The sequence below is a fragment of the Dufourea novaeangliae genome, unplaced genomic scaffold (genome assembly GCF_001272555.1).
Source record: "Dufourea novaeangliae isolate 0120121106 unplaced genomic scaffold, ASM127255v1 scaffold344, whole genome shotgun sequence".
Classification (NCBI taxonomy): Eukaryota; Metazoa; Arthropoda; class Insecta; order Hymenoptera; family Halictidae; genus Dufourea; species Dufourea novaeangliae.
In genome coordinates this window covers 52,916-80,861 of record NW_015374220.1, presented here as the reverse complement: position 1 = coordinate 80,861, position 27,946 = coordinate 52,916, and the positions used below count along the sequence as shown (strand labels likewise).

General features: G+C 40.8%; 1 protein-coding gene across 1 annotated transcript; it reads left to right on the top strand.

Moving 5' to 3' along the window:
* Positions 1–1,974: 1,974 nt before the first annotated feature.
* On the top strand, positions 1,975–23,904 carry LOC107192372 (putative inorganic phosphate cotransporter). The gene is made up of 7 exons (XM_015581600.1): positions 1,975–2,038; positions 8,881–9,014; positions 12,212–12,512; positions 18,451–18,707; positions 21,047–21,196; positions 23,300–23,674; positions 23,737–23,904. The coding sequence occupies exons 1-7, from the start codon at positions 1,975–1,977 to the stop codon at positions 23,902–23,904; spliced, it is 1,449 nt and encodes a 482-aa protein (XP_015437086.1).
* The last annotated feature ends 4,042 nt before the right edge of the window (positions 23,905–27,946 follow it).

Below are 27,946 nucleotides of genomic sequence, written 5' to 3'. Positions count from 1 at the left end.
TTACGACGCGTAAACTGCGGAATAAACTTTCGGGATCCCGAGCAACACAGGAGTATCCCGATCTCGCCCGATGCCGCCCTAATCTGTCCGTCCTGACCCGAAGCTCGAGTTCCCGCGACTCGGGATTATCCGCACATCCCCACTATACCCTCTTTCCATTCAGAATACTTACCGGGTGTTCAAGAGAACTGTAGTTGTGTGAGTACACACCCAGCCAGTGTTTAATTTAACATTTTCTGAACAAAACCGTGTATAAAATTTACATTTATCTTATTGTGTAAGCTTACTACAATTTGAATAACTATAGAATAATCTCTTTACTGTGTTATTGAAGAAGTTATTTAAAAGTAGTATAAACCAGTCAAAAATATGTACCTGTAGTACATACAGTTGTGATATGGATAATGCAAGAGAAATTATTTAAAATTAACGTACGTAACATGTTTTGACATTTTGTTTCTGTTAAATTAATTATCGCTTTAATTAGGATTATGTCTGATGCCAGAAATGACACCCAGTCAAAATCGACGGTCTATTAGTAGTAGCAAAATACACATGGATCAGGATAACGGTACAGAACCACAGAAAAAGAAGCGTAGGGTATAAGTAACTATAAAAATAATATTTCGTAAAGGTGTCAATTCTTACGGAACATCCTATACATTAATGTTTGATTATCAATTTTTGTAAGAGCTGCTTATCTTGAAGTTCTTCTGAATCTCGAAATACAAAACATAAGATATCATACGCGTATATGACATAAATGTAATTGATGACTTTATAATATGAATATATGTAACTATTACAGGCAGTTATATTATTATTACTTATTATTAATTTTGCTTGCCGGCTACAAAATGGGGTTTGGCTTACAAAATAAGATTTTCCATTCATCACTGACATTTACATTATACCTATACTAATATATGTATTACTTGTACCTAAACTTTAATTACCACCTATTTTTGGTCAATCTTTTTACTTTATTCGTTCATTCCCCCAATCCCATTACACCCACCCACCCAACCGTTTTACACCTTCCCTCTTCCTTCCCTCCAATTTCCTTAACCATTCTATTACTCTTTCACTATCTTTATGGTTCCTTCCATTATCTCTTCTAATTTAGTCTAAATTGTGGTCTACCCTATAATACTTATACTGCTCATTATATTTCGAAAATAATATCCCCTCTAGTCCATTACTTTGCCAGTAGCACCACTCCAATCCTGTCTGACGTAAACCATTTCCTCTTAAATACTCTTCTCTATCTCTTCTTAACTTTGTCTGGATATATCCCCTTTTAATTTTTGTAATAAACACTGCTTCACTATCTCTTTACCCGTCCCCTTTCTTACTTACACCTCATGCAAGCACTCATATGTAATATACAGAATGTAGTCAACAACCAATAAGTTATATCTGCGGCATTATTAAGTTGAGCCCTTTGTTATAATATAGAATACATAGACATATTTTACGCAAACCACCACAAACATACTATTTATTTTAATATTAATCGAAAGGCGTTGAAATTCTTTTTTATACTGAGACAAATATTTAAAAGTTTTTAACGAACGGAAAATGTTGAAATTGTAATATTACATTGGAGTATATGAAGTAACTAAAATTTGATAGATATCTATTTAAAAATAGTGTGAAATAAATGAAAAAACATAAATTCTCACTAAATTAACACTAAATTAGTTGTATTTGTATAAAAATTTAGTTTTCCTTGCTTCTACCTATTTAAAAAACGTTCGGTTTTATATATTTTTCCGGCGAAATGTACTTCTCCAATTCTGCTTTTTACGAAGTATATTGTGGTGAAGGTTGTCAGTAAGAAACTAGAGAGGTATAAGTACTTGCAAGGAAAAGGAGAGGAGGTCGTGTGTCGGTGGGGCGTATGTGTGATGTAGGTAATATCAAGTAAGAGATTAGAATTTGAACAGTCTGTATTTGACAGTGTTAGAAATAATGTCTATGAAAATCGAGCAGTTTGTAAATGATGATTTCGAAAAGAAAACTACGAAAACATCAGGTATGGTATTGAATATTCTGTGCTAGTTTTCTACAAGGCTACCGATAACATTTTTTCAAACTAAAATCTATTTAGGTAATTGGAAATTTAAATATATATCAAAACCTGCATTCGTTATATTCAGTTACAATGTTGAAAATACGTAATATAATAGCGTGTTAAAAAATAATAATGCGTTTTAAACAGTACTTTATATACTTTTTTACAATATTTATATAGTTTTTTATTTTATAAGAGGAATTTCTTATTTCATGGTTTGTAGTTATTGTGCTGGATTAGGTTATTGAGTGACAAACGGATAACGAATTTGATGCATTTGTGTGATAGTAATGTGAATGCGTAGAACAGAATGAGGTAACAATTTTACTAAAGTTTAATGATACTTTTATTTCATTTCGGACGTAACAAAAACGTTAATAAAGGATGAAATACAAAACAAAAAATACAAACGTAAATCTGCCTGAATATCCGTTGTCTAGTGATATGTAGAGTGTAGATTGTATAGATTATTTGACAAAAAATATAATCGGAAAGAAATTTAATTCACATTATTTTGAAAACAATAAAAAGTTTACCAATCTTAAAGTATTTGCTGCATTATGACGTACATGTTCTCATATGTCATACGCGCTTAAAATCTACGTTTCAGCGATAAAATTGGAAAGACTATCGATCATGAATTTATTATGGTATGTTGACTACTTATACATATATATTTTAAGACAAGTGTTTGTGCTTAACCAGTAAGTTTGGCGTTATTATTTTCTATATTTCACGAACGTAAAATGTTTGCAGATAGACAAAAATCTTTGGTAAACAGTGTAAAGCATTTTAAAGTAAAGATGAAACGGGTCAGAATTTCATTTTTGATTATGTTTATTAGTAAATCGATTTTTTTTAAATTTTGATACAATTCTTAAATACAATAATTTATATTTGTTTTTGTACAGTATTTATTCCTATAAATGTTCACATATTAAGTAAAATTAAAATACATACACAGGTGGGATTTCTGGCCCTGAAAAAGTTGTAATTACGGATGGCATACTGGTGGGACTTTGAATTGCATGAACCATCTTGTTATTTATGAATATGTATTTATTTTATAAATCATCGAATAATATTATTTGGTTTATTGTACAATTGTATGCACAGACCATACTAATGATGTTATTAAAGGCTTAGATTATGTTTTATTATTTTGTAACGGCTAGACAGCGGCATTTTGTGCAAATTCACAACTTCCGATACTGATATCTTAAAATTAAAATGGGATTTTGAATTCTGTACAAGAGGTTTTACTGCATTTAGAATGTGACAACTGCTATGAAACTTTATTACAATCTTTATAAACATCCGCAATATAATCCGTACATCCGCTGTCTAGTAATAACAGAAATGTTGTTAAACCGAAAAGTGTTTACAGTTTTTAGCAACTCTTACTAATCGTTTTGTTACAGAACAAAAAATATTTTTGTCAGTAATAGAGAAGTAATGATTACGTATTGTTAGTAATAATGAAATTAACACATTTATTTATATTCTTCAACGTTAGCAACAGTTTGAAAATTCAATCAGACGTCACAATGTTGAGAATGTTATTAAACGTTGCCTACACACCTCATCGGTAAATATTTTTTAAATTGACAAGTCTGCTTTATGTCTTGTGTTTATAGTAACTCTTCGTGCATACATATACGCATTTGTATATAAAGAAACGATTATTAGAACTACGCAGAACACAATGATTTGAGGCGCACATAACTCAATAAGAACGTTTTTATATTTTAGTAAACAAATCAAAAAGTTGTATAGTTTTCAAGTTTGCACTTATAACATCACAAAGAAAGGTACACTCTGTAATGTAATCCAATTTCCATTACTGTGAACAGATATACGTATTTACCGAAAGTAATAATTTAAAGCTCTATCGCTCCTGAACGTAGTATATTACTGTACATGATAATACAACCTACCGAAATGCATAAAACCTTTGATAATTCAATAATACACGTTTAAACGCAATATAGGCATATACATGGATGTGTATGTAATAGATGCAGAGTTTATCTTTTTACGTAAATACTTAGAACACGACATAAATATATTACTAAATATACTTACGCAACAGTCAGTATTAATACTAGTACTAGGTTAGGAGAACGATTAATTTATAAAATTTGTATGTCAAGATATTACATAAATTGCATACTATTATTGATTGACTGCATAGGAAAAGAAGTTTTTGGAAACAGTGCAGTTTTAATAGATAAACTCGTATGAACTGAAAAAGAATTAAAAATTCTTGACAGAAATGTTTGAAGTGTGTCTAAAAGGAATTTATTGTAGCTTGCTTATATCTGAACAGGTTATCTTGCGGTACGTTTACGTAAAGTTGATTTAATCGATAACCATGTATTCGTTGATTAACGGCTTATACATATATTCTTGTGCGCAAGTGTTAGGTCGATTTTCACGGTCTGTTGCTTGACGAGCCGTACGCTACACCAGAGGTGGGCACAATTTTATTCGAATAATATGTACACAGTGAAAGGCGGTAGTATCTAAGAGCGTCATCCTAACCTCTAACCAAATAATGAGATCAAATAATTGTTTGCCAAGGTCATTCAAGGATTGGCATTATATGATTACAAAATTTGGAATTTTAACATTCAATTAATTAAAATTGATGAAGTATTTTTTTTATCTTTTATTCGTTATTCGAAACTCTTTATCCAGATAATGAATTTGCCCGTCTCTGCGCTACACGAACCACATCACGCATCGCATCGTGAAAGTGATTACATATACAGGGTGTCCCATAAAGATGGGACAATCCGCAATATGCACATTCCTTATACAAATACAAATCGAAAAGTCCTTTACCGTGCTGTAATCTGAAGTTTTGTTTCCGAAATATTAGTAGTTGAACGAACTCCAATCAGCTGAGCGATGGGCCACACGTATGCGCAGCACAGTCAAGAAGCGCACAACCCAAGTCACTGACTTCTGTTTCTTGATTGTATCTGCGCGTACGTGTGGCCAATCGTTCAGCTCATTGGAGTTCATTCAACTGCTAATATTTCAGAAATGGAGCTTCAGATTACAAAAAGGTAAAGGACTTGTTGATTTATATTTTCATGAGAAACATGCACGGTGCAGATTGTCTCATCTTTTTAAGACACCCTGTTTATGTATGTACAGCGCGAGCTTGATAGATGCACCACAGATAAATGTGTCGTAGGCATACCCCTCGCTAACACCTATTTCTCACACATACTTCCGCGCACCCCACTCTGTCGCCCAGCACGCCCAGGACGGAATAAATACGGTGTCGTGAACGTATACTATGCCCGATTTAAATGTACACGCCATTATTTCTCGAACTGATTAAAATACGAAAACATGTTTCATACAAAAGTCGTTTGTCTTTATGTAGTAAACTTAATAGAATATTGAATTTTTTTCTAAATTGTTATTTACATATATTTTAATAACAATGTATTTTTTAAAAATGGAACTGCATACCTGTGATATTGCCTATTATTAAGAATTACGAGATGAGTTGAACGACATATTGAAAGGTCTGTTTGAACAATAATTTCTTGGATAACTGTATGAACATTGCTGGAAAATCTGAAGTTCGGTTAGCATTCTTCAAATGCATATGGTCTGTTTCACGAAAGAAGATGCCTGGGAGATAGGCCTGCCTCGGCACGTGGCCTGGTGGGGATCCAATGCGAGCTGCGTATTTCATGCGACGTTGTCACGGTCTCAATGCCACTGCGTGTCTCTTTCCATCCTCCGGCACTTCGGCACGAGAGTCTCTCGCTCAGACGCTCGGTGAACCAACTTCCTTCTTTAACCTGCGATTTCCACGTGTAGCATTTAATAACCTACGTATTAAGTTAATCCCCTTTTATATGTTGTTCAATATTTGGGTACAATACATTCTTTCAAAAGAAATAAACTTTTTCTTATTCATGTATTTTAACTCTTGACGTGTGTAAACGTTTAGCGTCTCGTCAACATTCGCCGCCATTTCCAGACAATGGATGATTGACGGGCGCGTGCCGAACACAGTCCCCACTACTTGAGATTGTAGGTAGGTCTTTCTCGAGAGCTTTGTAATACGTGCGATGGAGACAGACGACCGTAGATGAGGACGCACGTCGACGTTCGAACGTCATTGGCCAAGACGCGAAGAGTGAGAGAGACACAAGCGCCGAGAAGACGTGTCCCGATCGCGACAACACCGCGAAAAGTCGGGCCTACCTCCCAGGGCTCTTCTTTAGTGGAACAGACCATAATTACTGTCATGTTATTATGGTTTGTTTCACGAAAGAAGATGCCTGGGAGGTAGGCCCGACTTTTCGCGGTGTTGTCGCAATCGCGAGACATCTACGGCACTTGTGTATTTCTCACTCTTCGCGTCTTGACCAATGACGTTCGACTGCAAAGTTTATTTCTGTTGAAAGAATGTATAGTACCCAAAAATTCAGCAACATATTAAAAGGGGATTAAGTTAATACGTAGGTTTTTAAACGCTATACGTGGAAATCGCAGGGTAAAGAAGGAAGTTGGTTCACCGCACGTCTGGATCCCCACCAGGCCACGCGCCGAGGAAGGGAAACCCCTTAGGGTTCTTCTTTAGTGGAACAGACCATAAAATATGTAGGTCCATTTAAAAAAATACATTGTTTTTAAGATCTATGTAAACAACAATTAAGAAAAAATTTCACATATTCTATGAAGTTTAAAAAATAGTAACTTTAATCACCTCAACTGTATCCATTATTTTTGCAGATATAACAAAGTTTATTCCCGAAACATATATGGTATCAAAAGGACAATTGCATAATGGTAATAATTGTACTGTAGGTCGAGAATCTTCAAAGCTTTCATAAACTCTTCCGTTCGAGCTACAGATTTTTTTGTTACATACGTCGATTCCTCGAGACATTGTAAATAAAAAAAGTATTAGGGTACAAAGTAAAAAAATTAACAATTCGTGATATATTTCAAATTTTTTTATACAAAATATCATGAAGTATTAACTTTTTTCACACAATACCTTCATACTGGATCTCGCAGAATGTTTAGAAGAATTGGTTTATGTACAATAAATATTTTCATTTCATAATATTTCAATACAATTAAAAAAGACATAATTAATCTTGAAATCTCAGAAGATCCTCTACGTACGAAAAACCTGTTGCAGCTAAGTTATAGTCCATTCCATACTAAACAATTTCTGTGAATAAACGTTTTTGATATCTCTTAAAAAAAACGGAGATAATTAAGATAATAAAAAAATGTGTACATCCTACCTACCCTATACAATACATATAGCTACGACGAGCAAGTGGACGGATGACTGACGAGGATAGCGCGCGTGTGATTGAACCTCGATAGATGCATTAATCCTGGAATTTTGGCCCCCTACCACCCCGAGAGATACATTTATTGAGGTCACACTGTAGTTCGGACACAATTTGGTTCGGTTATACCCGACAGTTGTCAGCACGGTCGTAGTTATTACAGTGGACATTCGATTCCCGCACAAGACGGGGCTGTAGAGGGCTAAATTTCCAGGAATCGTGCAAGAATCAGTGACTATATTGACTGTATATTGTGTGCCCACTACCGCAGACCACTAAAAATTCGCACTAGACAGTGATATTATCCTTTAATTCTTCAATCGTACGGGGATTGTTTACGTACGCCTTACATTTTAATTCACCTCAGAGGAAGAAATCTGAAGACGGAAGAAAAAGGGAGACGGCAGTCACTAATCTCGTCGCTCAATTGCCAGGTGCAGATTCCCACGGTGTCCCTTCGGTCAACTCGGCGCCTAAAGATCCCAGCTGATCGTCGAGAGGGAGGCCCTTATCCATCGTCTCTCTATTCCTTAGATAGAAGGCGTATTTCTTTGCGGTCCACTGAACGGTGTCTGGAGGAAAGGATTTCCTCCTGATCGCCCGTCTGGTCCTTCGCGATACGTCCCCGTAATGCGCGAGTGTTGCGTCGCGCAAAATAACACGTTTCAATTTGAATTCGAGAGTTAATATTTCCTCGGGATCCCTCTAGCAGCGCTTCAGTTTTCGACGCGGGCGTGTGCGAGTCGGCAGAGAATGGGCCGGTCCTTGGTTCTTTCGCGCCAAAGTTCAATTATGGGGCAGAAGAAACACGACGCAAAGTGCGTTGTAACAAATTATAATTAAAATAGTATCTGTTGAGACGAGCTGATGTTTAGGCCTTTGTAATTTAAGAAATGTTATTTTGAGAGTCAACTGGTGCCTTTTGCTTAAATTTATTGTTTAAGACTCAAGTACGGCAGGAGACTTCCTGGAAAGTTGTCCTGACCGTACCGTTGGGTCTTCTGTGTAGCCATCCTGGCGCTACCCTTGTTATTCCTGTGACTCCGCGTTGTCTGGCGCATCCCCTCTTTTGGGTTTTGTAGGCGTTGCGTTGGCTGGGAAAGCGTCCTAGCATTTGCGTTGGTAGGGCCCAATGCCCCACTTTTTAGTTTCCTACGGGTGGAGCGAATTTTCCTGCTTCGTAAACGGGAGATTCACGTCAACCACCGGACGCATCAGTTCGATACGATTCTCTTGAACAGTTTATAATTGACACACTCATTTTATAATAAAGTTATTAACCAGTTGCGCGGTGTGAATTCCTTTTTCTTTCCTTTGGGCAACTTCAACGTACAATTGAAGTACGAGTGACATTTCGATAAATATTGTCGAGAACACTCACCCACAGTATCAGTGATAATATAATTATTTTTGCAATAAAGAAATCGCTCCTTCTAAAGTAACAAAATGTGTCCATTGTAGGTAAACTTGGCATTCGACATCTACAGGTTTTTTTCTTCTTCTTGGGAAATGCCATCGGATACTGCCTCCGGGTGTGCATGTCAGAAGCTATTGTCGCAATGACAAAATCTCCATCGGACGACCAAAAATTTAAGGTGCGTTGAATTATTTGATGTTTTGTGTTAATATTATATTGACTACACATCCTTTTCTTTGCTTTCTATTGCTAACAAGATTCATATTTCACTGAAATGTTCTACCTGAAAACTGATAATTAAACTAGCTAACAGGCGAACGCTATATAGGACTTACATATGTATAGGGACCAGCCAGTTCAGAGATAAATTTATTTATTGTTTGTTTCAAGTGTTATTAATTTGTATGTTAATTAAATTTGTTTACCAGCAATTGTTACACACTTCAAATTACAGATCAAACGGAAAAGTGCGTAGTTACCAGTGAGAAATTATGGGGTAAGCTTATTTCTACAGTCTGTCCTGTCTATCGGATATATTATTACAACACTCAAATATTCCGATAAATATGAATGTTACCCGAAGAATATGAAGCTACGCGCTGCGATTTGTAGCCAACGCTACCGCGGGAACTCGGCTGGCAAACTCGCGCTCTGATTGGTCGGGGTTTTTCGTTAATATCTCGGTAACGAAGCCTCAGATTACATTGTTGCTAAGGAACAATTTGTTCCAATTCACCCCCCGAGTGCCCCATTTCCGTATGTCCCGTCCTCTCGTATATATATATACAGGGTGTCTCAAAAGTGTTTCTCTCCCGGGAAATAGGGGGTTGCTGGGGTGATTTGAAACTACTTTTTCCTTAGCGAAAATGTTAGCTACGGCTTTATTAACGAAAAACCCGAACCAATCAGAGTGCGAGTTTGCCGGCCGAGTTCCCGCGCTAGCGGTGGCTACGCGCTACGCTTGTACTATGACGGTCCGAACAAGCAAGTTGGCACGCATCCCAGGAAACCGCGTATAATAGCAAATAAGAAAAACATAACAAATCGAACTTTTTATCATGTTTTGTTTGTCATTTAAAGTGATGAATGAATGAAACATAAATGTAAGAAAATCATCTGTAACGTAAAAAGACGAATACACAATTATTTTAAATTGTAAATTTCCTTCTCAAATAACGTATTAACGAAAAGGTAATGTAATAGTGATCGTAGTTCGTTATTGACATAAAAATCCGTAGTTCAGTAACGGGCTAAAGTGATACTGATTACAAATAATTGTCTGTAAGAAACCCGAAGAAAAATGTACGTACTGAAACTTGTAGAAACATGACTTGAAATAAGCCATAGCTAGCGTTAAATTTAGAAAAATAATAATCACCAATAACTTAAATGAAAGTCACCGTTTCTGAAATTTACTTACAGATTGGAAACTTGTGTCATTTGGTCACTGTACCTTCTCCTTTTTTCGAGGGGATGGATTAAACAAGGTTCCCTCTTTCCCCAGAATTCCTTCGCTGCCCGGCGGCGTCGGAGGGCCATGCCCCGGCAACGCCCCTCCACTGGGCAGCCCGTTGCAGGCGGAACGAGCCTTCACTTGCCTCTCCCCCGGTGGCTGCCTGACTTGAGTGATCGGTGAAGGCTGAGGCCCCTCGTTCACGTTTCTGGCAACCGCGTTGCCCAGAGGGGTGCAACTCCGCTACAGTTGTGAGGGGGGGGGGTGCCCTGCCGATCCAGCTCTGCCATTTCCTCCCGCAGAATAACTTGCTCGCAGGAGGAGTGCGAATCGTTCCACATCTTCTCGCTACCGAACATCATCCTGATGACTCTCGACAGCGAGAGGGCCCTTCCCATTGCTCTCTCCAGGACTTCAGGAGTGACTCAAGGATTTCAGCGTGTGCTGCGTCGTGTCCTGTGCCTCCCGACAGTGATGGTACTACGCCGTTACTTCCTCTCCAGTGCGGCACAAGTACTCGCTGAAACTCCCATATTCGGTGAGCACCTGCGTCACACAATAGATGAGCCTTTCTCAGCTTCTGTCTCGCCAAGCCTCTAAGCTTGACAAGATATCCTCGACCGCACGCTTGGAGGAGATATCAGGCTCAGATAACCAAGCCTTCCACCTCTCCAGCGCGCGAACTCGAGGTCGGCCTTTAACATCTTCGACCGCCGAATAACAACTCGTGAGATCGCTGAGAGATTAAATTTATCGAATTCGATCGTTCATGATCACGTGAAACGCCTTGGTTTAATTTCAAAACTCGACATATGGGTTCTACATGTTCTTACAGAAAGAAATTTGCTCCGTCGCATTAACGTCTGTGATTTGCTTCTCAAACGTCAAGAAAATGATCCATTTTTGAAGCGAATCATCACTGGGGACGAGAAATGGGTTGTCTACAACAATGTTAAACGCAAGAGATCATGGAGTAAAAAAGATGAACCGACTCAAAGCACTTCGAAAGCCGATATTCATCAAAAAAAGGTGGTGCTGTCTGTTTGGTGGGATTTCAAGGGAATCGTTGTTCTTTAGCTTCTAACGGACAATACCACGATCCATTCTGAAGTGTACTGTCATCAACTGGACAAATTGAATGATTCACTCAAACAGAAAAGGCCAGAATTGATCAATAGAAAAGGTATAGTGTTCCACCGAGATAATGCGAGTCCTCATACAAGTTTGGTAACTCGCCAAAAGCTTTTACAGCTTGGATGGGATGTACTACCACACCCACCATATTCTCCAGATCTGGCACCTTCGGATTATTACTTGTTCCGGTCTCTACAAAATTTTTTAGACGGCAGAACCTTTACTTCAAATGAGGACGTTAAAAATGACTTGGATCAGTTTTTTGCCAACAAAGATCAGAAGTTTTATGAGCGTGGAATCATGCTACTGCCAGAAAGATGGCAAAAGGTATTGGACCAAAATGGAGAATATATAATTCAATAAAATATTTATACCCTATAAGACAATCGTCTTTCATTTTCACCAAAAAAAAAAAACAAAATTACTTTCCGAACAACCCAATACGTCCAACACATAGTTGCCATGTTCACGTGTGTCAACATTCTATGGATAGGGCTTGCGGGTGTATCGAAAGTGAGGACAGTCAGCATGCACTCACACCACTTTCCTCCCGATCCCTACGCACCACAAGTGAAAGTGGGGAACGGTTTTGAGTGGTGGTGGGGACCGCATCGTTTGTCGATTTGGTCCGCGGAACACAAGTTGGTCAGGCCTGGTGTATGTAGTCCTATATTGCCAAGTGTCATGTTAACTGTTGAGAATGCAGACGTCTGATTCCATATTTTGATACTTTTGCAGGACTTCTGTTCCTCTGAGGTATTTCTAATGTTTATTATTGTTCTCATTAGGTCTATGATTGGAGTCCACAGGATAAGTCTATCATCCTGAGTTCCTTTTTTTGGGGATACGCAGTAATGCAAATACCAAGTGGCTACATAGCTGGAGTTTGGAGTGGGCAGAAACTACTAAGCTTGGGCATGCTTGTTTGTAGTGTCTTGAATATTTTGATTCCGACTGCAGCAGAGTATGGGAATTTGATCGCTGTCTGCGTTTGTAGGGTATGCATGGGTCTCTGTCAGAGTTGCCTGTTGCCTTGTACACATACCCTTCTTTCCAAGTGGGCACCACCGGACGAGAGAGCACGACTTGGTAAGATATGCTGTAAATATCGATTATATAGTATTGCTATATCTGAAAGATATTAGTAGAGTAATTCAGTCTTAACCTGCTTTTACAATAACGCAACAGATGAGATAATGTTTCAGTCTGTTATGTATTACTTAAATGGATCGACACCATTGGAAATTTGTAAATATTGTGGTTCATTACCTTTTAACACTTCGCCGAAATAAGAGAAAAGCAATAACAAGAAGCAAGTCATGACATTTTCAAACTCAATTTTTTTTTGAAAAATGAAACTTGTACCTATGGAGAATAATTTTCATTTTTCAATTGTATTCAACCGCGCGCCAGGCAACGGAAAACGCCCTAATACTCCGTCTGTTTATTCCTCAAGTAGTACGGGGAGCGTAATCTCGATCAACTGGATAACAACCAGAAACAGAATCATAATTCACACGCGACCGCTAAAGTTTCCTTACATGAACATTCTAATGAAACCCCCGCCCTGTTTTGAAACTATATAAACCTTTTTTATATAGATATATAGATATACTGATTTTAACCCTCCGTGGGCCATAATAGTACAGTTTCTTACAGAGTAACGACGTATTATATCCGGTAAAGAATCGGTTGTATCCAGTCAGATCGGGCTTAAGTCTCTTAGTGCCTGCATTGCTATTGCGTCAACACCGAGCATTCATTTGGTAATATTACACTTAATACTTTACCGCGACAGCACGGCTGATTGTGTAATATTCAAGTAGTATTCTTTAATAAACGTGAGTAATTTTAATTTTTTTAAATTCATTGGTTTGGTAATTATTATAGTCGTAGTTGACCTTCCCCACACGATACAACTTCACCGCTCGAGTTGTATTTAAATTTATAAAACGAGTTACGAGGCTTAACTAACATTTTCTGCCGCTTCCTGATTTCGCATCAGGTTTATCTGTACAGATTTTCCACCCTCCTCACAGCTCCTCAGCTACGCGCTGAGTTCGTCTGCACAATCACATTCTAGTGATCCCCGATTTCGCATCGGCTTCGTTCACGAGTTTCACCTTCTTGCGACTCTCTGATTTCGAATCAGGTTCGTTCGCAAGTGACTCCATTCCTAGAGGCTCTTTGATTTCGAATTAGGTTCGTCCTCTCTTTCAAATATCCTAGCGGTTCTTTGACTTCGCGGCAGATTCGTCCGTGCACCTCATTAACAAACTGCTAAATCATTTTCCTTGGAAAATAGACACTCGCTGGCCATGAAAAAATGTTATCCTTCCTTTCGACTTTTTCTTGCATATAGAATCACCATACCACCATTTTCGGGAAATCCTGTATAACTTCAGAAAAGTACCTTGTTCCATGCCGAAGCGAAAGTTTGTAACACCGGTTTGACTAAAAAGATTCTGTAGCCACCTCCATTGTTTTGCATCCTCGGCGTGATGACCCTTTCTTCTGAATAAGGAGGCGCGTTAACAGCCGGGAGCAATAAAACGGTTGTCATTTATCACTAGGCAAAACAGGCACGTTACTACGGCCCGCTGAGAAGAGGGGCCCACACAGAGATAGTTGTCATTAGATATATTAGTCCTCTTTTGGAAGAGGAATTAGTCCAGAGATATTAGTCCACTTTTGGAATAAAAGTTTAACACACTGACAATTGTGAACACAGAAAAGGATATTCTAAAAACTCTTTGTTATGTGATTATTATTAAGAAGTTAACTGATGTCAAAATATAGAAAATCATTAAAGTTATCATCAGTGTTTGTGCGTCATTACCCCAGTAAGATGATAGCAAGGAAGGAATTTAAAAATAGTGAACAAAATTGAATATTGTAATCAGGACCCGATGATTATATAGGGTGGTCCACGCAACTTGTTCACCCTGAACAACTTCTAAAGTATGCATTGTATGAAAAGACGAAGCGTCGGGATTTGTTTGTCTGACAACGACAAGAGTAGTTGGTGATAGAATCTTGTCTGTACAGATTACGAATAAAGACTTATCAGACTTACTGTGTAGAGTATTTACGCATAACATAGAATCCTTCAGGACTATCATTGCAGGTGTTTAAAAAAGGATAATTCCATTTTAAAAAATGAAGTGGACCTTAACATCTCTAAAGAAAATGACATAAAAACAAAAATTTTTTGGTATCGTGCGACGCCGCTCCCCTCGAGCTGCATTCGCCATGCTCGGCGATCGTTCTCCCGGGTCCGGCGGTTCCATGCCTCCACCACGTCCGGCGGCGGGGGATGTCCCGCCCGACAGTAGGTCTCACGACGCCGATACACGTCAGCGTCTGCCTCCGTTCGCAACTCGAACGGGACAACACCCGCCAGCACAACGGCCGCTTCGTGGGAGATGGTGCGGAACCCCTGACGAGACTGATGGCCATCCTCTGCTGCAAAGTGCGGAGGACTTGCCGCCCCCAACGGCAGCGATCCATTAGCTCGTCAGCCCACACGGGCGACCCGTATAGGGCCATTGACCGCACCACCCCCGTGTATAGGCGGCGGACTCTCCCCTCCGGCCCCTCGATGTTGAGCAGGAGGCGACACATAAGGCTCGCCATTCGATCACCTGGGGAGCCAGACGGCCGAAGTGGCCCTCAAAGCGCTAGCTTTTGGGTATTTGAACCTGTCCCCGACCTCGACTCGGCTTTCCCCGACCCTGATCCGGAAGCCGGGTGGGCTCCTCGTCAGAGGCAGTCTGTGGAACCAGGCTTCTGCGGAGCAATCGCCAGTCCCAGCCCCTGGATCCTGGCGACGACGGTTGTCAACACCGCCTCCGCGCGGCGCGCGACTGCCGCCCAGTCCCTCCCGGTCACGACCACGAACGTGTCGTCCGCGTAGCAGAGCACACTCGCGTCGAGCGGGAGGGACCCCCGCAGCACCGCACGTACCCCACATTCCACAGGGTCGGACCCAGATTGGAACCCTGGGGCACTCCGCTGGTAATCCCCCTCACGAGCACCCCGTCCCGACCGGAGTACTCGATGGAGCGCTCCGACAGGTAGCTGGACAGCACGGCACGCAGGTAGGGAGGGGTCCCGTGTTCCCGGAGCCCTCCCCTAATGCAGTCCCAGGGCAAGGTGTTGAAGGCATTGGTGATGTCCAAACTCACCGCCAACACCACACCGCCCTGGGACACCGTCGAAACCGCGATGGACCTCAGCTGGTCGATCGCGTGAATCGTCGACCGTCCACCGCGGAAGCCGTATTGGCTACCAGCCAGGCCGTGCCGACCGCCAGGACAGGTCCACTGCGAGTCGGGAATTGAGCACACGCTCGAAAAGCTTCCCGACGTCGTCAAGGAGGCGTATCGGGCGGTACGCCGAAGGCGACTCTGCGGGTTTCCTCGGTTTTGGGATGAGCACCAGCCGCGCGCGCTTCCACAGAAGCGGTCATCGCCCAGTCTGCAGGCAGCTGTCCATCAGCCGCCGCAGCCTGGGCCCAAGGACGCGTAGGGCCATCACCCAAGCGTGCCTGGGTATGCCGTTGGGCCCCGGGGCCGTGTTACGGGCTGCAAGGCGTTTGACGGCATCGCCGAGCTCCCCGGCTGTGACCCTCAGATCCTCGGTCCACAACGCCGGGTCCGGCAGCTCGGGAAGGCGTGACTCCTTCGGGTTGTCCGGAAATAGGGTGTCCACCAGCCTCCCGAGCATCCGAGGGTCCATGCTCTCCGTGACCAGGGGCGTTACGGGTCGGATCCGTCTCAGGACGATCCGGTACGGCCGCCCCCACGGGTCACGGTCGAGCGAGCTGAGGAGCTCGTCCCATGCTCCGGTTTTGGCCCTCTCTATGGTCGACCGAGTCTCTCGCCCCGTCCGCTCTGTCGGTTATTGCGTAGGTTAACGCGAAGGGGCTCCGTGGTTAACTGCGTTGCATTCGTGCATTTACCGGTGGTCTGTGTATGTTCTCCGGTGGTATCAACGTGTCAGAACTCGTCCATGGACATTGACACTTCGGCTTTCGGGGTGTCTCTAACACCAACAGAGAATTCGACCATGGGAACTGACAGCCCTGCTGTCCTTTATGTACCTCTATCAGAGCGAGGGAAGATCTGCTTATGGACAGTGACAACCCTCTTGTCCTACCAGTGCATAACCCTGCTGTCTTATCAGTGCACGGCTCTGTCGTCCTACCAGTGCCTCTAGCTGCGTGAGAATCAGGTTGAACGCATTCCAAATTTGCGGTGTCTTTTTATGCCGGTAAGCGACTATATTCTGAAAGGCTTTTCACCTCCAATGAGGGTTTTTTTATGCCGTGCAATAAACTGACATTCTCTCGAACAGAGAGAAGTGTTCCACTACATATACCGAGTATCATTTATATTTCCCACACCGGACGCGCTCTCCTGTCTGTCGTAATTACTCTCAATATTAATTAAACGTTAAGGCAGGTCCAAATCTGTGCAACAGCGAGCACGAACATGCGCAACACGATGCGCGGCCAAAATCCCATCCACATTTAAGCAACATGCAACAGAATTTCTATTCAAGACCCTCAAGAAAAGTCGATTTTAACGACCCGGCGCACATTCGTAGCGCGCAAATGTTCGTCAAGACGGGAAAACACGGCTATCGCACGCACGAGAACGCTCGGCGCGCATCGTCCACGAAATTGGAAGGAGCTTTTCTATTTTTCTTGAATTAAACCATCTGTAGTTAGTCTGTCCTATATACAATGTTCATCTACCAAATAGTAAGAATATGTTTCCTGTTTCCCTGAATATGCATTAAGAAAATAATATAAATATAGTATGTATTTATACATAAAGGTTGTCATTGTTATGTAATGTATACATATTATTGAGTGTCTGATTCGATACCGGAGAGAATCGCCACGTACCGAACCGGATGCCCGGACAGTCCCGATGAGGACGCGCAATGAGAGTTATGAGGCGCGTTTTAACCGCGGACGCGCGGGTTGTAAATCAGACGTCTTAGGGTGATGAAGAGAGGCAGGGAATTGACAAAGGCGCAAACGAAATTACTTAGGAATTTCAAGGGTGCTCGGTTCCGGTGGAGATCAATTAGTGAAAGAATGATTAGCTTTCATTATCGCAGCTCCACTTGAGCGAGAGGATAGACTAGAAAGGAGCTGGAAAGACACGAAGACATTCAGAGCGCCGTAATGATTCGCGAGAGCGCGGAAAACGACAGGTTTTCGCGGGAAGACTCTCGGCAGTGGATGTTACATCCCGCGTTGCGGTCGTTACTTTATTTATAATCTTGGGTCCTCGCTCTTTTAAAGAGCTAAAGCATGCCCTGTCTAAACTTACCGGTGAAGTACGCAGTTTGGAAAGGGAACGGGAGGGATAGGAAATCACTCTCGTTTATGATAATAACAAAGATATATTCTAACAATTAAATAAAATAGAAGATAATTCTTAACTAGCCGTTGAAGGATACGAGCCGAAACCGCGAGAGAGTTTAAATTGAGAGAGTTTAACTAGATTCGTTTCATACTGGACTAAGACTGACCTAAGACTAAAGCTACTGAGCTAAAACTGAGCTAACTGATTTCTGACTTAAATCTGATCGACTGACCTCTCTTCCCGATTTCGACGATCCTTTTGTATGTTCTCCCTGCCCTTTCCTTTATTAGCAAATGTGGAGAAAACGGGGTAGCACAGGCTGTGATTCGCGGTTGTTGAGTCATCGAAGCGGAGTTTTAGAATTGCTGATGTTTCTGTCAGTGTTTCAGGTTTCACGACTCGGCGTTCAAAACCAGAGAGAAACGACTCTAACGGCTCAATAATATCCATCTTTGCTTTTGTCTTATGTATAAAACAAATTATAATTACCTATCCTACAATATCAATTTCAGACGAAAAATATTGGAAATTCAGAAATGTTTATGTAAATTTCCTATTTCATTCTGTTTTTCAAATAATTATGCAAAATAATTTTAATTTAAATTTTTATACTTCAGTAAATAATTGTTTTGGTTTTGTTTTAGGTGCATTTTCATATGCTGGAGGACAATTCGGTACTGTGATTTCTTTTCCAGTTTCTGGATTCTTAGCAACGTCAAGTATAGGGTGGCCATCTGTATTTTATGTTTTCGGAGCGTTGGGCATAATTTGGAGTATCGCTTTCTTTATTTTTGGTTCTGATAGTCCGTCCGAACATTCACGAATTTCGGAAATGGAGAAGCAATATATATTTAATAGCCTAAAAACATCAGAACAAGATGACAGCCAAACTAAAAAAATGGTAAGAGTATTTGTTTTTGGTACCAAACAATATAATTTTCAACGTATTTCATTTTCATATCAACCACTTTCAATTCCAATTACGAGTATTTTTTTAGTGAAATTGATGATTCCATGCTGAATTAAGGGTTACGATTCCGTGGCTCGTGCGTTGTGTCCGTGTTCTCACACAAGCAACGGGAACCGTGTATGTATACGCGATGCACGAGGAAGACATTCGATTTCGCAGAAACCAAAATGTGCCTCGATAATTGTACAAATGAACTTTTTACGGGTATAGAACTCACGGGTAAACTTCACTACAGGGTATAAAAACCATACGTTGAAAAAATTAGAATTTTAGAAAGTGTGCGATTCTGACAGACGTCGATTAAAGCACTCAAGATAGCTGCTCAAATCACATTTTGTCAAATATCACATGATTTAATGGTTTCCTCGTCAATAACAGAGCAGACCACCCTGCACACTACTATCACAGTATCGTGGAAATTCGATTTTTGTCAATATATCACTTCTGGAAGTCACATTTTGGTTTCTACGATTTGACGCGTTCAGACTCAGGAATATGCAGTGGTATAGCTCAAGGGTTCTCTGCTAGGGGCGCTTGTGGTATATGTTAGCTGATGTTAGCCACTTTGGCCATGTTACCACGAGCATCGATAAAACAGGAAACAGTGTCTTTGAGGGTCTTCGAGTCGAGCGGCTCGAGGCGGCTTGAGGCCAACAATTCCCTGGCTCGGCTTGGCCGGCTTGAGCGAGCCGGAATGACAGTTTTATGAGGGGTCAGTGGAAACGAGGCTCTGCCCAGCCTAACCTCGGCGAGTAGAGATGTAATCTGATATTATTTTTTTTGTATTTCTTTACTGTATTTTATTGTATTTTCTTTACTAAGTGAGTATATAATCTGATATGAAATATTTTTATAATACCAACAGCACTGTCGCTTGGTGCAGCGCTAATTTGATATTTAACTCTATTATATTTTTTTTTATTAGTTTTTATTCTTTATTAATTTTGTTGTTATTAAGTTCTAAAAGATTCTCAATTCAAATTCTGTTTCAAATTCGACTAAGTACTTGGCGGTCCGTCTCGCGGTCGAGGTTTTCCGAGTTTTCCTGAAGTCTCGCGAGATTCCGCCGTGCTCCTCGTTCCAGGAAATATCACCTGATTTTGCCAAAATCCAATCCTGGCACGCTCCTGTATCGCGCGATGACTCATTGTCAATCACCGAGTTGTGCAAACAAGGACTCTCGGTGCTCGAGCATTCTCCTACGCCGAGAGCTCGCAGAATAGGAAGAATACCTGTACTATTCTCACGCGCTAACTAGCACGCACATCACGTCGTTGTCGTAAAGTTTCTTTGTTGCACACGGCCAACAATTCTTATAGCACGCGCATCGCTGCAGAGTCCACGATTCTTTACTTTGTATAGTCAAATAAATGTTAGAGTGTTCGGCCAGTTATCGTAATTTCCGTGTGTTTCATTGAACTCGAACAAGAGTCCTCCTTCAACCTCCACCTTCAGCGTTGACCGATCCCAGCAACTCATTATCGAAAGTTGCGGCCAGCGGCCTGTTTCGATACAATATTCAAAACAACGCTTCTGGCTTTTGGAGATGCGAATTCGTCTATCATTTTTTACCTGCCTATACTTTCTGATATTTCATGTTCAATAGTAAGTAGTGCTAGACTACTTATTGTTAGTCCTTCCTAGAACATTGTAGATCGGAGGTAATCTGTAAGTATTTTCAGTTTTGAGAAACTTCTTTCACCAGAAGCAACGGAAATTGACAATGTTAACAATATCCTCAGGGCAATAATAAAATTTGGGCAACTAGAACTTAAATCAGCACTTACGATATTTTGTAAAATATAATTGGGATTGTTCGATAACGATGAGTCGAAAAATTTTCCGGTACGACAGTATTTCATTATACAATTGATTACCATCTAAATCCTTTTTTAACACATTATTTTCATTTGATTGTAATTTTACATCCAGATCCATCATGATTTCATTAAAGCGTCATTATCCATTCCTTAAAACTATACAAAATTATAACAAGAGATTCACATTCAGTTACTAATTCAAACCTTTCATCAAAAGAATTGCTTATGTGATCTACTATTATCGCTTTTTAAATTGGGATTCTGTTTTTCAACTTTTGTGAAACACCGAGACCGCGAAGGCGACCTTTGACCGCCCCCTAACTCGGCCGCCCACGTGCGGGGCACATGTTTGCCCTCCGCTAGGACCGGCCCTGACAGTAACTGTTCATTAACACCGTCGCCAAACGGAAGTATCCAAAGAAACTTATAAATATATTTTTCTGTTACTAGGTGAAGAAGACGCCTTGGAAAGCACTTTTCACTTCGGTACCCATGTGGGCTCTCATAATTGTTCATTGTGGTCAAAACTGGGGATACTGGACCCTAATCACGGAAATGCCAATTTACATGAACGCCGTCTTGAAATTCGATTTGCAACAGGTAATTATAAATGTATTCGAATTAATAATCAATAATACATCCAGGTGTATGTATGTCAAGAAAGCTTATCTATGTTCTACTCTTAACACTTATGGAAATGTCTTTCAAAATATACTATAGCTTCTTTTAATGTTCCAACGTCGGGTCTGGTTTGGAATTCTTATGGAACCAGTGATTAGTTGCACAAAGTCTCTTGGGAGTGGGGATTTCGGTATCCCCACCCAGGCCACAAGTACGGCCCATTAGCGCACTAGCTTTTACTTTTCGCCGGCCCAAAAGAGGCCGCATTACAACAGGTGGTTGGCTTTAATAACAATTAGTATTCCGACACACGACTATCGTCGCGTTTCGCGAGGTCTTTATAATCGGTAATGATCGGTAGCTCGCTGGTCCGTTACCACCCGAAACATTACTTTAGCCCGACGGCCAGGCGGTACGATACAATGACTGGTAGCTCGATATTACGCTACCTCAGAATACGCGATGAGTTACATTAACTTGAGTGCGCCCGTGAAGTCAAACCGCGTCCTGGAGGAATCTGCGAGGAATCTACTATGGCACATTCCACCCGACGAACACGTGCTCACGCCACGCGACAGTCTGCAATAACACACGCTACTTATGCTATCCCGACATTCCTGGCGAGTACGAGATCCAGATTTTTTACGTAGAGAAGGTGAAGGAAGCTTACCTATCGAAACCGCTAATTATTGCCGCTATCAGCTGTTCCCACTCGCTCGAGACCGTTCTCTCTTTCTAGTGCACGGCCGCTACCGCTCTCTCTTTCTAGTGCACGACTTCTCTCTCTCTCTCTCTCTCTCTCTCTCTCTCTCTCTCTCTCTCTCTCTCTCTCTCTGTGGCTCTCGCATTCTCTCTTTTCGTGGCTCTCGCCTTCTCACTCTACCTTCTCTCGTACTCGCAAACGACGCGCGTAAAGGCAGGTCCAAATCTGTGCAACGAACGCACATTGCAGAACACACTTGAAAGGATCGATTTTAATGGCTCGACGCGCAGCTAACAACTTCGTACAACGTTAAGCCGAACACGAGGATTCTGACGCGCATTGTAGAAAATCGTGTGGCGCGTGTAAATCGGTCAACGGGCCCCACAGACTTCTATACATATAATACACTAGACTGCGAGCCTGGCCGTAGCAAGTGAGGCAAATTGGTAGCGTGGGGGGGATGGCGGTCATTTGTCAATAGGTAAAACTTGCAAAACCCTTGTTACTTTTCAATATTAATAACAGTATAAATGTTATAAAATGTACGGAAAAATAGGATTGAAGTAGAAATTATTAGAGGGTTTTTGAAACGTATTTCTTATTTTGCATAATGCATATGTTTCGTGTATTTCACACTCAAAATAAAAGACCTTATGTTTTGTTCAAAACATGTATTTACAAAAGTACATATACAGAACAAATCGACCCTTCTTGAGGGTCTTGAGTGGAAATTCTGTTGCATGTTGTTTAAATGTGGACGGGATTTTGGCCACGCGCCGTGATGCGCGTGTTCGTGCTCGCTGTTGCCACAGATTTGGACTTGCCTTAACAGATGCAACCCAAGTGATTTTTCGGGATCCCGTAACGCGACGCCAGGACATGTTACGTTGTCGACATTTAATAGTAATCTACAGTTATAGTGCGATAGTTTCCTGATAAACTAAATTGATTTGTTGAGAAACTTTTTTTTTAAGAGCACGAAAGATATATACAGGACAAATAACATATGCAATAAGTTATTGCATATTTCAGAATTCTCTAATCATAAAACATATTTCTGCTCAGATCCTATTGCTCTATCCGATTTCTATAAAAATATGCATTTGCATAAACATCCGGGGTCTAATTATTAATGTTTTCTAAATGCGTATTGTGAGATTTGTACACTTTATTTATTTTACACGGGACTAGGGAGGAAATAATACCGCCGTTTTAAATACTCGAAATCGCACTCTCTTGCTATCCAATTATGACTGATTCGCTACCTGTCGGTATCCAATGTTATTCGTTACTAATGAAGCGATTCAATAATTCAATTATTATACCTTTCTGTTATATACTACACTTCTACTTGCTTCTCAGAATCTTTAATGTTACAGAATGGAATGATGTCTGCGCTACCTTATTTGACGATGTGGATTTTAAGCTTTCCAGCAAGTTTGCTATCTGACTTTGCTCTACAGAAAGGTGTTTCAAGAGGAGTTGTTCGAAAAGTTTGCAACAGTGTTGCACACTGGGGTCCAGCAGTAGCTTTAATCTGTCTTGCTACAATTCCAATACATAATGCTGCTGTAGTAGTAACTATTCTTGTAATAGCTGTAGGACTGAACGCTGGAGCTCTTTGCGGATTTCAAATAAATCACATTGATCTAAGCCCGAATTTCGCTGGTACAATGATGTCAATTACAAACTGCGTTGCGTCAGTAATTGCAATAGTTGCACCATTAATTTGTGGAGTCATCGTAACTGACGAGGTACTTTCCACCAAAATAATTTGCACTAATAATGATCACATTCACAATATCTTTTTTTTCAGGAGAATAAAACACAGTGGTCCCTAGTATTTTATCTGTCCGCTGCTGTTTATATTATAGGGAATTCAATCTTTATTCTCTTCGGTAAAGCTGAAGTTCAACCATGGAATGAAACTACGTCTTCGACGCCTAAAAAACAATCTAGAAACGAATCTGTAACAACACAGTGACAACTAAATTGTTATTACTATTCAAGGAATATATTCTTTTATATTTTGTATGTTAGATGGAGGAAATGTGTTTTTGTATTCTGAATTCACTATGTTATAATCCAATGTTATATGAAGAAAGTTATTTATGACTAGAATAAAAATTGTTTTTATTTACAAAGGTATTCCATAAACTGAAACTAGATGCAATACAACATCGCGGAACGCTGTACCGTCCTCTCCCTCCCCGCTCCTGCCCCTTGATCACCGAAATTCCTCGGCACGCATCGAAACCTATATAGAGGTTGTATGATGGCTCATTACAACAAAACCATTCTCGTAATACAAAAGGTAATACGACGGATTAAGAACCGCGGCCCGCCGGTCAAAAAAGGGGAGATTACCCGGCTAGACCACAAGGTGAGGTGGATACCGAGAATCCAGTCGGATGTACTTTATTCAGGGTGTTCGAAATATTTGTGTAATTTTGCTGCTTGTTTCCTACTGCGCTTTCCGTTCCCGTCAGGTCTCGTTTACGAGTATAGCCCGATTCCCAGTGGGTTCCGACCTAAGGCGCGTCCTGAGCGTCTGGTCCAGTGTACGCCCGCTTCTAGAGATCTGCATCGGATGGGTTGAGCCCGCCCGTCACTCGGCCATTTAATCTTCACCCGCGCTGACCCGGCTCGAACGATACCCGGCCCGCATAGGCCCGACGATGAGGGCCGCAAACCTGCCCATACCCGCCCGCATCCGTGCTTTGCCCGCTCGACCCGTGAACCCATAGAATCCGCGCTAGACCCACTTGACCCGTAGATACGCGAAAACCGATTTATCATTATATACTTCAGTTCTTCCTACATGCACTTTTATGCAAGGAAATACCATTTCTTCAATTGATTTTGTTTTAATTTTTTTATTTATTAATAATATTTCAAGGTACTTTTACAGCAATTCCAATCAATACATACATTAAAATTATGTCATTGAAATCAATCCTGTATTCTGTGATACTATTGTATAATAAAGGAGAATAATTACAACTTTTTATTAAATTTTTATATAAAAGATGTTTGTGTGGTAGTGTTTTACTGTTCCATTGTATACATTACATATTTTGAAACAAAACATGTTACAAGTATTTTTGTTGATTCTTTATTTCAAATTAAATCAAATTTCTGCATGTATCCATAATTTCATCAATTCACATTGTTTCTTCGTAAAGAGAAATAAAGTAGCTAAAGACACGAGCGCCAACGGGAAACGGCGCAGGCGCAAGTGGGAAGATCATACGCTGCGACAAATTCGGGCGAGCTTGGACGGTTAGATATATGTATATGTCGACCCGCCCGGCCCGCAACCAGGTTTGGGCGGGCGTGGGCGAAGCGAAACACGATGGGTAACGGGCGGGAAGCCCGAGTAAATCTGCCCGTTGCAGAACTCTACCCGCTTCTGCTTTCTGCGACTGTGCGTCGCTCGCGGTCCTTACCGTAGTCGCGTCTCGCCTACATTGCTGTACGCGACCATGCGTCATTCGCACTCACCCTACCGTAGTCGCCTCTCACTTCTACCGTTGTACGCGGCCTAATACCGTTCGTGGTTACGATACCGTAGTTCGTGTCTCCCTGACACTATTGTACATAACTCCACTTGTTTCGATCAATTGTACATAGCCTACCAAGACACCAGATAGTAAATAAAAGTGTATGTCAAGTCAATACGCTCGCTTATTCTTTTGGCAACCGACCCCTGGCATACCGACTGAGTCGGCAACGCCTACTCCCCTCGTACCGGCGACGCACGTCGCAACCCATAAGTGATAATTGTGAAGCATCGAATTGAATTCTGGCCAGCGTCGTTGTTCTTGCTATACAAGTATGTAATTGCTATCTTGGTCTTTGCCACGCGTCTTTCATCTGTCAATATCAGAAAACGAGACACATGGAGAGTGTATATGGTAAAGTACGAACGTAAGGTTTTATCTGTTGAGGTTACATGGTTTCAAGAAATCAGACGTACTTAAGATCAGAAAAATATATTCTACATATACAGGATGTATCAAAAACGTTGCTCAACTCTGAAATGTAATCCCAGGCTTTGTTAACGAGATATTAACGAAATATCCCGTCCAATCAGTGCGCGAGTCTGCCGGTGGAGCTCCCGCGGTAGCGTGGGCTACGCGCCGCGCTTGTACTACGAAGCTCCGGACAAGCGAGTCGGCATGCATAGCAGAAAACTGCGTATAATAGCAAATAAAAAAGACGTAACAAATAAAATCATACTGTTTATCATCTTTCGTTTGTTGTTTAAGGAGATTAATGAATGAAGCATAAATCTAGGAAAATTATATGTAATGTATAAAGACGAATGCACAGTTGCTTTTTTAAACAGAACGGAAACTAGTAATTATTTAAGGAGAGAGGCTACGGAATTTGAAAATTTCCTTTTCAAATAACGTATCAACGAAAGGGTAATGTAACAGAAAATGAACGAGAAGTGATCGTAATTCGGTTTTGGCATAAAAATCCGTAGTTTAAAAACGAGTAACAATGTTACTGGTAACGAATAGGTCTCTTTAAGAAGCCCGAAGAAAAATTTAGGTATAGAAACTTGCAAAATTATCGCCGGGAAAAAGTTATAGCCTGCGTTAATTTGAGAAAATAATAATGATAAAAAATTCACCTGCAGCTTGCAAACCTGCGTCAGTAGGTCAGTGTACCGAGCCTGGGCATCAACGGACGAAATAGTTTATGTCAGGGTAGAGTCCATGCCACAGGTGATCGCAGGTATACGACAGCAGCCGACGTCAAGAGTCGCAACGTCAAATCAGTCAGCGACAACAAGATTTAGGTAAAAAGGAACTAGCGTTCCCGGAAAACACGTGCTTTGCAGAAGTGCAACGAACGAACCGTCGTGCAGTTTCACCGAAGCACGTAAAAGGGTCCAAAGAGAAGGAGACCACTAACGTACCCATTGCTACGAGATAGAAAGCAAAAACTACGTTTTCCTCGAGGAGCAGGGAAAAAAATTTCACCCACACATATTGAGTTGACGCTATTTGGCCCTATCCGACCACCATTGTAGAGGCCGAAACAGACTTTTCGGTTATTTATGGCTCAATTTCTTCGGCCTCGTAGCAACCGTGAACTCACAACCGAATTGACAATTACCAATTTTATTACAACTCTGTGAAATTTCACATGAAGTAGTTCTCATGCAAATATTTCATACGTATTTTGTTTTAGTATTCCGTCAAATATCTCGGAAACTATTAGAAATATAATATATGCATTTTTTTAGATTTGATGTCGGTGAGCATGGATAATATGCATGGAAATACAACACATCGTCTTTTCTTTTTGTCCTCTAAATAATGTCACAAGTGTTCCGTCCTTAATATGGACTTTCTTTATTCACGGTATATTAATTTCTTTGGGCGGCTAAAATGCTACTTTCAAAATCTAGGAAATTCCTAACAACCCCTTTTGAAATAATCGGACAATAATGCATTCGGCGCGCGTATAATTGCACCTAATTCAAAGTCCCGTTACGCTAAAATAGTTTCTATGAATTCAATACCGTCCTACTTTTCGGTAATGAAGACATTTCCAAATTACGGGTTACAATGGGCCACCGTGCAGTCTCGTTATTGCTACCATTTACGATAGGGTTGTCCGCGTTTAGAGCGTTTCGGTCAGATACGTCTCACCCTAAGTACCTGTTCATATTCGGTAGTAGTACTATTATCCCAATTGCGATTTAAACTATGTGCATACTTCTTTCCAGACATAGAAAAGTAAAGGACCACTAACATCACATGTGCGTGGACTAACAACAACGGTTCTCAGAAACGCGAAATATATCATTAATACAAAAATTGAATTTTGAAAATGCTTCTCAAATTAATATCTTCGAAGCTATTATTTTACTGACATATTACAAAGTGAAATTATATAATAATTAAAAATAAAAACTAAGACGGTCGCATCGGGATTAGAACAGGGTCTTCATCATGAACGAGCGCGTGAGAAAAATCATGTATCTCTCAGCGTTTAGGACGTAAACT